This window comes from Coregonus clupeaformis, chromosome 40, assembly GCF_020615455.1.
Source record: "Coregonus clupeaformis isolate EN_2021a chromosome 40, ASM2061545v1, whole genome shotgun sequence".
NCBI lineage: Eukaryota > Metazoa > Chordata > Actinopteri > Salmoniformes > Salmonidae > Coregonus > Coregonus clupeaformis.
Genome location: NC_059231.1, coordinates 5,073,831 through 5,085,290, shown reverse-complemented (window position 1 = coordinate 5,085,290; position 11,460 = coordinate 5,073,831). Strand labels below are relative to the sequence as shown.

The 11,460-nt window shown below is 44.0% G+C and overlaps 1 protein-coding gene across 4 annotated transcripts in view; it reads right to left on the bottom strand.

Moving 5' to 3' along the window:
• Positions 1-2,042: 2,042 nt before the first annotated feature.
• LOC121555061 (ly6/PLAUR domain-containing protein 6B-like) overlaps positions 2,043-11,460 on the bottom strand; it is a 47,436-nt gene continuing 38,018 nt past the window's right edge. For 2 of the 4 annotated variants that reach the window (XM_041868836.2, XM_041868837.2), the window contains 4 exons: positions 5,200-5,344; positions 4,964-5,062; positions 4,617-4,747; positions 2,043-3,829 (listed from right to left, as the gene is read on the bottom strand). In XM_041868836.2, coding sequence (XP_041724770.1) covers positions 3,632-3,829; positions 4,617-4,747; positions 4,964-5,062; positions 5,200-5,320 — 549 coding nt within the window. In that variant the 5' untranslated portion in view covers positions 5,321-5,344 and the 3' untranslated portion in view covers positions 2,043-3,631. Of the gene's footprint in view, positions 3,830-4,616; positions 4,748-4,963; positions 5,063-5,199; positions 5,449-7,761; positions 8,050-11,460 lie in introns of those variants that run through there. The other 2 variants (XM_041868838.2, XM_041868835.2) reach the window with 2 other exon arrangements.

Genomic DNA, 11,460 nt, shown 5'->3' with positions numbered 1-11,460 from the left:
CACATTTTGTTACGTTACAGGCTTATTCTGAAATCTACACACAATACCCCATAATGACAAAGCAAAAACAGGTTTAGAAATGTTTGCTAAAATAAATACAAATAAAACTGAAATACCTTATTTACATAAGTATTCAGACCCTTTGCTATGAGACTCAAAATTAAGCTCAGGTGCATCCTGTTTCCATTGATCATCCTTGAGATGTTTCTACAACTTGGAGTCCACCTGTGGTAAATTCAATTGATTGGACATGATTTGGAAAGGCACACACCTGTCTATATAAGGTCCCACAGTTGACAGTGCATGTCAGACAACACCAAGCTATGAGGTCGAAGGAATTTTCTGTAGAGCTCCGAGACAGGATTGTGTCGAGGCACAGATCTGGGGAAGGGTATCAAAACATTTCTGCAGCATTGAAGGTCCCCAAGAACACAGTAGCCTCAATCATTCTTAAATGGAAGAATTTTGGAACCACCAAGACTCTTCCTAGAGCTGGCCACCCGGCCAAACTGAGCAATCGGGGGAGAAGGGCCTTGGTCAGGGAGGTGACCAAGAACCCAAAGGTCACACTGACAGACCTCCAGAGTTAATCTGTGGCAATGGGAGAACCTTCCAGAAGGACAACCATCTCTGCAGCACTCCACCAATCAGGCCTTTATGCTAGAGTGGCCAGACGGAAGCCACTCCTCAGTAAAAGGCACATGACAGCCCGCTTGGAGTTTGCCAAAAGGCACCTAAAGGACTCTCAGACCATGAGAAACAACAGTCTCTGGTCTGATGAAACCAAGATTGAACTCTTTGGCCTTAATGCCAAGCGTCACATCTGGAGGAAACCTGGCACCATCCCTACGGTGAAGCATGGTGGTGGCAGCATCATGCTGTGGGGATGTTTTTCAGCGGCAGGGACTGGGAGACTCGTCAGGACCGAGGGAAAGATGAACGAAGCAAAGTACAGAGAGATCCTTGATGAAAACCTGCTCCAGAGCGCTCAGGACCTCAGACTGGGGCGAAGGTTCACCTTCCAACAGGACAACAACCCTAAGCACACAGCCAAGACAATGCAGGAGTGCCTTCGGGACAGGTCTCTGAATGTCCTTAATTGGCAGAGCCAGAGCCCGGACTTGAATCTCTGGAAAGACCTGAAAATAGCTGTGCAGCAATGCTCCCCATCCAACCTGACAGAGCTTGAGAGGATCTGCAGAGAAGAATGGGAGAAACTCCCCAAATACAGGTGTGCCAAGCTTGTAGCATTATACCCAAGAAGACTCGAGGCTGTAATCGCTGTCAAAGCTTCTTCAACAAAGTACTGAGTAAAGGGTCTGAATACTTATGTAAATGTGATATCAGTTGTTTTTATTTTATAAATTTGCCAAAATTTATAAAAACATGTTTTTGCTTTGTCATTATGGGGTATTGTGTGTATATTGATTAGGGAAATCAAGTTAATACATTTTAGAATAAGGCTGTAACTTAACAAAATGTGGAAAAAGGAAAAGGGTATCAATACTTTCCGAATGCACTGTATTTATGTAAAAAAATGTCACATGCCATCTTAGTGCTTGTTTGTCAGATATCCAGTTCTAAGATGAGATGTGATAGGACCTCTTAAAAACATGAGGCAGAAACAGGGCCAGTACACAACTTGGTATTGTGTGTGAGCCTCACATGCTAGGGTCTATATAAGGGTTGTCATGTGCACCATGTTGCCATATGACCAAAGACATTGGTCTTCTGCAATGTCACTGATAAATGTAGTCTCTAGATTTAAAGAGATAATACATCTGGTAAATGTAGTCTCTAGATTTGAAGAGATAATACATCTGGTAAATGTAGTCTCTAGATTTAAAGAGATAATACATCTGGTAAATGTAGTCTCTAGATTTAAAGAGATAATACGTCTGGTAAATGTAGTCTCTCGATTTAAAGAGATAATACATCTAATAAATGTAGTCTCTCGATTTAAAGAGAATCTAATCTGGTAAATGTAGCACTGTAATGTCATTAAGGCATGTTGTTGTGTAAAGCAACATATACAGAAATGTAAATCTTTACAAATTCACGTTATTTCCATTTTATTTTAGAAATTTTATATAAAGTTATGTTATATAAAAATACAAGAAACAATATTTAGTACAATTCTAGTGCAAAATATATCTTATTTGTGACATACTGTGGATCAAGTATTCATAAATTGGCTTTGACAGAGCTAAGCGCCAGTCTCTCAAAGTTCTCCCTAATCCAAGGGGAATGGGGCATGCTATTCCTGCCTGTGTCCAGTCAGTCACTGTCTCATTCCTGGTCCATGTGTGCACTGCCGTGCTGTGGAATCCCAAACAGGGATGCCAGGACCATGAATAATCCAGGGAATGTTCTGAAGAACATTTAAAGTCTCCCGGTTCCAGCCTCTCATTCGGCATGCTCCCTATAGTAGTTTAAGATTGTGACAGGGCAGGGGCTGGGTGAGGGAACAGTCTCATGCTCTCTAAAGTAGTTTAAGCCTCTGGCAGCAGCTGGGTGAGGGAACAGTAGTGTAGGGCAGGGGCTGGGTGAGGGAACAGTAGTGTAGGGCAGGGGTTGGGTGAGGGAACAGTAGTGTAGGGCAGGGGCTGGGTGAGGGAAGAGTAGTGTAGGGCAGGGGCTGGGTGAGGGAACAGTAGTGTAGGGCAGGGGTTGGGTGAGGGAACAGTAGTGTAGGGCAGGGGCTGGGTGAGGGAACAGTAGTGTAGGGCAGGGTCTGGGTGAGGGAACAGTAGTGTAGGGCAGGGGTTGGGTGAGGGAACAGTAGTGTAGGGCAGGGGGTTGGGTGAGGGAACAGTAGTGTAGGGCAGGGGTTGGGTGAGGGAACAGTAGTGTAGGGCAGGGGTTGGGTGAGGGAACAGTAGTGTAGGGCAGGGGCTGGGTGAGGGAACAGTAGTGTAGGGCAGGGGTTGGGTGAGGGAACAGTAGTGTAGGGCAGGGGCTGGGTGAGGGAACATTAGTGTAGGGCTGGGGCTGGGTGAGGGAACAGTAGTGTAGGGCTGGGGCTGGGTGAGGGAACAGACTCATGTCCCCTACAGTAGTTTAGGGCTCTGGCAGGGCAGGAGCTGGGTGAGGGAACAGTTACTGGGCCTCCATCTTTGAATAAGCAGTGGATATTAGACAGACTTATGATGGGCAAAATGGAACAAACCATTATCCTCCCTGAACCCTTCTGGCTGACTCCTCTTCTCTGCTAGCCAACTCCACTAGCCAGCAAGCTACAGTAACTCTCTGCATCTACAGTAACACTCTGCATCTACAGTAACACTCTGCATCTGCAGTCCAATGCTCTGCATCTGCATCCACTTCTGTAGATCCACTGACCATTGCTATTGGTCCTCTGGCCAATTCTATTGGTTCCATGGATGATTTTCTCCAGTTCCATTGGCTTATGTAGATGCAACCAGTGTCATCAGTGTTCATTGGTAAACCAAGCGTCAGTCATTATGACACTGCTGTAGTCCTTTGTGTTTGATCGATCGATCCATGTGACATCTTTATCACAGATTACCATCACACTTGTAACAACACACATCCTCCATGTTCAGAGGAACATGTTGGTCTGGTACAGTCTGGTCCCCTCTATAGGGACCTGTTCTGAGGGACAATGGTGTCACAGTAGGACCAGCCTGGTCAGCCTCAGGCCCAGAGCGGACAGTAACGTCAGCCAGCAGCAGCCCCACGTCGTCCTAACAGGGGTCTGGGACGGGGCTGAGCTGTAGGCCTGCCGCCTCATGGCAAACACAGCGTTGGTGTGGTTGGTAGGGACCTCCACGTTGCAGATCATACCCTCACAGCATGACACACACTCCTTTTCAGGAGAACAAGGAGAGGGAGAGGAGAGAGGGGAGAGGGAGAGAAGAGAGGAGCGAGGAGAGAAGAGAGGAGAGGAGAGAGGGAGAGAAGAGAGGAGAGAGGGAGAGAAGAGAGGAGAGAGGAGAGAGGAGAGGAGAGGGAGAGAATAGGAGAGAGGGAGAGAAGAGAGGAGAGAGGGAGAGAAGAGAGGAGAGAGGGAGAGAAGAGAAGAGAGGGAGAGAAGAGGAGAGAGGGAGAGAGGGAGAGAAGAGAGGAGAGAGGGAGAGAAGAGAGTAGAGAGTAGAGAGGAGAGAGGGAGAGAAGAGAGGAGAGAGGAGAGAGGAGAGAGGAGACAGGAGAGAGAAGAGAGGAGAGAGGAGAGAGGAGAGAGGAGAGAGGAGAGAGGGAGAGAAGAGAGGAGAGAGGAGACAGGAGAGAGAAGAGAGGAGAGAGGAGAGAGGAGAGAGGAGAGAGGGAGAGAAGAGAGTAGAGAGGAGAGAGGAGAGAGGAGAGAGGAGAGAGGGAGAGAAGAGAGGAGAGAGGAGAGAGGGAGAGAAGAGAGGAGAGAGGAGAGAGGGAGAGAAGAGAGGAGAGAGGAGAGAGGGAGAGAAGAGAGGAGAAAGGAGAGAGTGGAGGAGTGAGTGACAACAAACTCAAAACCCAAGGGCAGCAGTAATGGCAGACTTTTTAGATGATTCTACAAATGAGCCTGAGTAGATAATGGTTGGTGATGTACTGTGTGTGTGTGGATGGGTTTAGGTGATTTACTGTGTGTGTGGATGAGTTTAGGTGTATGGACTTACAGTGTGACCCATGTCCCTGTGGTGTCTACAGCCAGACGCATGACACTCCTCACGAGCAGCACACTTCTTGGTCACAAACTTGGTCTTGCCGTGACTGGTGAAGTGGTGCACTGTCATACAGAACTGTGTATCTGAGGATGACCAAGAAATATACATTAGTCAACTGGTTTGCTGGTTTTGTCATGCATTGGCTAGAACTGCATAATCATCAGCTATTATAACAGTGTAACAGCAATAATAACAATGGTTATTAAGTACTGGTTAGCCCCATCAGTAATGTCAATGAAAACAATAAAGAAATTGATAATATATGACATTATCTACGTGTAACAACAGAGGGAACTCACTCTGTGGACACCACTTGTCCTCAGCCCAGCGGTTGCAGCTGTAGTCGTCTGCAGCTCTCTCACAGGTGAAGCACTTGAAGCTTTTAGGGAATGGAGTGGCTGCAAAGACATGTTTTCACTCAAATTCCTCCTGTTCAAACGTTTCTTTTGATGGATATAAATGTTACTTCAGGTATAAAAAGTTGACGTCATTGTTGAAGAAATGACATAATTTCAACCAGGAAGCAGAAAAGCACCTTCCACAGGAGGTTTGACATTATAGAAGTTGATGCGATCAGCTTTAACCTGGTCACATATGGCCACCAGTGCCAGGAGATGGACAGCGGTAGTGAGGTGTAGAGCCATGGAGAATGACATCTTCACAGTCTCTCTAGCAGTAACCTTCAACACAGACACAGAAAGGATCAGGATGGCTGTGTACATACAAAACAGACATATCACATTTACATAAGTATTCAGACCCTTTACTCAGTACTTTGTTGAAGAACCTTTGGCAGCGATTACAGCCTCAAGTCTTCTTGGGTATGAAGCTACAAGCTTGGCACACCTGTATTTGGGGAGTTTCACCCATTCTTCTCTGCAGATCCTCTCAAGCTCTGTCAGGTTGGATGGGGAGCGTCGCTGCACAGCTATTTTCAGGTTTCTCCAGAGATGTTCGATCGAGTTCATATCCGGGCTCCGGCTGGGCCACTCAAGGACATTCAGAGACTTGTCCCGAAGCCACTCCTGCGTTGTCTTGGCTGTGTGCTTAGGGTCGTTGTCCTGTTGGAAGGTGAACCATCGCCTATGTCTGAGGTCCTGAGTGCTCTGGAGCAGGTTTTCATCAAGGATCTCTCTGTACTTTGCTCCGTTCATCTTTGCCTCGATCCTGACTAGTCTCCCAGTCTCTGCCGCTGAAATTCATCCCCACAGCATGATGCTGCCACCACCACGCTTCACCGTAGGGATGGTGCCAGCTTTCCAGAAGTGACGCTTGGCATTCAGGCCAAAGTGTTCAATCTTCATTTCATCAGACCAGAGAATGTTGTTTCTCATGGTCTGAGAGTCCTTTAGGTGCCTTTTGGCAAACTCCAAGCGGGCTGTCATGTGCCTTTTACTGAAGAGTGGCTTCCGTCTGGCCACTCTACCATAAAGGCCTGATTGGTGGAGTGCTGCAGAGATGGTTGTCCTTCTGGAAGGTTCTCCCATCTCCACAGAGGAACTCTAGAGCTCTGTCAGAGTGACCACCGGGTTCTTGGTCACCTCCCTGACCAAGGCCCTTCTCCCCTGATTGCTCAGTTTGGCCAGGTGGCCTACTCTATGAAGAGTCTTGGTGGTTCCAAACTTCTGCCATTTAAGAATGATTGAGGCTACTGTGTTCTTGGGGACCTTCAATGCTGAGAGATCATGAGTCACGGCTCAGAGAGCACACTGGCTCACTGGGATCCCAAGGAGTCCATAGAGGTGCTAAAGAGACTGATCCCTCCCTGTAAAGCTGATATTTGAGCAGGCAATGTAGAGTAGCATACTGGCCCTTAGGGACCTCTAGGGCCACTTATGAGAGGAGCCAAGAGAGATCGACGGCTGCTCTTTTGGGACCTTTTGATAAACAGAGCAAACAGGCTGAATCTTGGCTGAACATGTTGTTAAATGTTGTTAATATCACATTATTATTATCATATTTGTCATCAAGCATCATTAATGTAGTGGTAGTTTTAAGTGACAAAGGCAGGCAAAACAGAAGAGTGGAGAGGCCTGAACAGAAAGCAGCTTCAGCTGAACAGGAGCCATGTGTCACGTTAAATACCTCAGAGAGAAAGTCTAGCAGCAGATTATTGTGATTCTGATAGCATTACGTTCAAATTCCTCCAATTTGTCATCTTAGATCAAAGAGACAAATATTTTAGAGCCAGAAGTGTCTGCAGGCAGTTGGGTGCAGGATGAACCCCAAGGCACATGATTCAAATATCCAATAAGTTGATTAAATCAACCAGGCGGAATAAGAAGATTCTACAATGTCTCGAAGTCGCTATCTTTAGGCTCTATCTCATCTCCATGTCCTCAGTCCCAGTCTAGAAATTCACTCTCACAGGAGAAAGGCTGAGTCGGAGTTGAAAAAACACACCTTTTGGCATTTCCAAATCACAAGCGGTTGATTCATCACTCGGAAATTGTTACTTAATAACATTATGGAACTATATCGCAATGACATTAGAGTTCGAAAATGCTGACAGTCCGTCATGTATTATTTGTTAAGTAATTAAGGCAATGAAAAACAAGAACACAAAGCTACTTTCCCCAGAGGCGATACTCATTGAGTTTTCAGATGACACCCATTTCCTCCTCCTGCCTGGTGCAATAGAGGCTGGTGTTGATTCAATCACTTCCTGTGTCTGGGCCGACACCTCAATAACAAATAGACCCAAGTCACCCAACCACTATTACCATTTTATAACCATTCTACAACACACTGACAGTTTCTTTCAGATTAGCATAGAGACACAGACTCAACTGCACTGACAAGTCTTAGGATGTTTTATTTTTCAGCCAAATTTGTAACGATTAGCTAGGTAAAGTAGCATTCCCATAAACAAGAAAGACATGCATAGCATTGACTCACATCATCTAAATGTAATCATTTTTTAGAGGGTGATTGCACAACCAAGAACACGGACTGATTAGATAAGAAGTAAGTGTAATCCCTCCTTTAGTAAAATAAACTGTTCACTACGCCCGGCGGTGAATATAGCACCTTATCTGTCAATGTGGATTTTCACACCAAAATGACATGCTAATTAAAAGATGAACAGTAGCCTTACCTTAAGTTCAAATCAAGTGAAACCTTATCCACAGAGAAAAGGTAAGAGCCTTGTTTAACCGATCTTTCCGGTCAGGGTGTGTGACAAGATAGACCCCTGGTTTACTAGAAGCACTAGAAGTAATTTCATGCCCTGTCACCCCCTCCTTAAATCAGAGTTCCAAGAGGTCAGCAACCCCCAACTTCCTGACACTGCAGCAATGTGATTGGATGACAGGTTGGGGGAACCATGGGAACAGTCACTATCTATCAGGAGAGTGTCAGCTAGTCTGCCTGCCAGCCCACCTCATTACCAATCACACACACACACACACACACACACACACACACACACACACACACACACACACACACACACACACACACACACGAGACAGAGGGAGGGGGAAACTCCAAAATACCCCTTATCTTGTGAGTTTGTCCATCAAGCAGCTAAAGGCAGCCCAGATAAAACATGTGCCTGGGAGAGAGAGATTAGTCATATCATGTCACAAGTCATTTCCACCTTTACAAAGCTAAGCCAGGTGGTAGCATGGGAAGAGTTTACAGGCTAGTGCATCGATGTACCTTTTACTGAGTCACAATCTCTAGTATTGAACAGTTAGGTCACAGGAGGCCACAACAGACTTATCAGTTCAGTAATGAGGCACCGTCTCCAAACATCTTAGCATACCGGTAAGTAACTAATCTGCTACACACTCCCCATTATCAAACACTGAGTGGAAACAGTATAATTGATAAGACTGAGTTTGTGCTCTTTTGAAATGACTAGGTTATCTCTGGTTTCAGTACTAACTACAAAACATCACCTTCCTTGAACCCCATTCCCCTCTTCCTCTATTCCCCTCTTCCTCGAATCCCCTCTTCCTCGATTCCCTTCTTCCTCTATTCCCTTCTTCCTCTATTCCCTTCTTCCTCTATTCCCCTCTTCCTCTATTCCCCTCTTCCTCTATTCCCCTCTTCCTCTATTCCCCTCTTCCTCTATTCCCCTCTTCCTCTATTCCCCTCTTCCTCTATTCCTTTAGGAAATCAGCAGGTCTTTCCCATGAAGGTCACTGGGATCAGTGTAGGGATCCAGTTCCCATGCTGAGGAAGGAAAGGAGTCAGGAAGGGGCACAATCACTTCTAAGCTTATTCTCTGCAGGGTTCCAGACATTTTTAAGAGGGGTTTTAACCACTTCCAGAGTTCTGAGTTCCGGAGTTCCGGTGAAGATCAGCTATGTCTGGAAAACACATTCCATTGGAGCGGTGCACCTGACTGGCTTGCTCAGTTAACCAACCAGCACCTGGCTCTGATAACACAGTATATGTGAGGAGAGAGGAGAACACAGCACAGCAGCCTATTTTTCTGCAGCTTTTAATTTAAGCCCCTCGGCTTTGCTTCACTGAGTCAGGTTGAAAATTGCCCCTGTGCATGCAAACTGCTAAGGATTTTTATTCTCCATGTGGGTTACCATGAGAAGCTCATTTCGTATTTAAGGCGGTCGGCTTTCTGGTGAATTCCTCAGTGAATGGTCACGGTCACACTAAAATCTTTGCAGTATGTTGAGTGTTGACCCAGGAGATTTGCATGCAATAACTTTTTTACAATTATATAGTATAGATTTTTTTTTATATCTGTGTCCATATTGTCCATCTATTGACTTTTTTCACAACTGCCACCAGTTTGAAACCAAAACACTGACAACAAATACATATTGACATAGTAAAAAAAATAAGTGTGTAAAAAAATAAGGATATTTCATGCGGAAACCCTCATATTAAACACCAATGGTATTCACTAAGTTGTTGGTTTATATTTAGGATAATGTTTTACAGCTTTGTCATTCTATTGTTTATTTTAAAATCATCTTATTTAATTATTTCATATATTTTACATGTGATAAGGCCACACAGAGGGCCAGAGATAATTACAGACACCTGTGATAATCTGAAATACGCAAAAGGGCCACTATATGTCTTGTGATAGATTACATAAAATCCCTTAAAGCTGTAATATGTAACTTTTTGGGGCACCTGACCAAATTCACATAGAAATGTGTGTTACAGATCTGTCATTCTCATTGAATGCAAGGCTAAGAAGTTAATCTGTTCTAGGTGTGCTATTTCTATGCTTCCCGTTTTTAAGTTTAGTTTTTGTGTCTTTTACTTTCGGTTTTGTACACCAGCTTCAAACAGCTGAAAATACAATATTGTTGGTTATGGAAAATATATTTCACAGTGGTTTAGATGGTATAATAAATTCTCTACACTATCCTTGCTTGTTTTGTCACATAAACAAAAATGTGGCGAACTATTCGAATTTTAGCAACCAGGAAATGGCAGAGCGATTTCTGCATAGTGCACCTTAAAAAAAAAAAATCAAAGTTCTGGTAGTTTACTGGCAAACTTCGAAAGTTTCCAGTAATATACCCTCCCTTTGCAACCCTAGATATGACCATTAAATTAAAGTAATGTAAATCATAGGCAATATATCCCAACTGTGACATCTCCTATAAGTCATTTTAAATGGTTGATAGCGTAGGGGCAAGGGAAGGGAGAGTGCAATGAGGAAATGATCAAAGCCGTCACCCACTAACGACTCCTACTAGTGCCCCACAGCTCCCTCAAGGCTGACACACCAAACTCAGGGGAGATTTCACAACACACAGCGTTGTTAAAATGCCTCACGTCAGGGAAGTTTACCGCATCTTCTGAAGAAGAGGCATTCAGTGCAATATGTCATTTAGGCATATGTCTAAGTGAACAGAAAATTCCCCAAATCCCCCAACATCAAGACAATGTAACACAAAAAAATTTGACTCACTCTCTATACATTTGTAAAATTTTTGTTAGATAAAAAATAAACAGTTGAGGTTTCCTTGATACCTGACTAACTTTGTTTACTTTTCCAGTAATAAACATATGATCCCACCATAAATGACTCTTCTATTTATTGTGTGTAACCGTTAAGGTGGTAGACGGCCTCATGCATTTTTCAGTTTTATTGGTTCTCACAGACTAAAAAGACACTTCACTGTAAATAACCATACCCGGCACCCCATAAATACCATTACCACCTAGGTTAAGCCTGGAGGTTTCCAGGACTGTCAAACAAATATGGTGCTCGGTTTACTTGAAATATGGTGCCTGGTTTACTTGAAATATGGTGCTTGATTTACCTGAAATTGGTGCCTGGTTTATTATAAACAGTTTACTTGGTTTACTTGAAATACGGTTATTGGTTTACCTGAAATATGGTTCTCGGTTTACTTGAAATATGGTTCTCGGTTTAACTGAAATATGGTGCCTGGTTTACTTTAAATATGGTGCTTTAAATATGGTGCTTTAACCTCTTAAAGATCGAACCCTTCAATTGTCGCCCAAAATGACATACCCAAATCTAACTGTCTGTAGCTCAGGACCTGAAGCAAGGATATGCATATTCTTGATACCATTTGAAAGGAAACACTTTGACGTTTGTGGAAATGTGAAATTAATGTTGGAGAATATAACACATTAGATCTGGTAAAAGATAATACAAACCAAAAAACATGCGTTTTCCAAAGTTGTCTTTTTTCAATCATCTTTCAAATGCAAGAGAAAGGCCACAATATAATATTGCAGTTTAGGCGCAATTTTGATTTGTGTGTGCAAAGTTTCAGATTGATCCAGTGAAGCATTACAATACTGGACTATTTTGTATCAAGTCTGCCCAAAT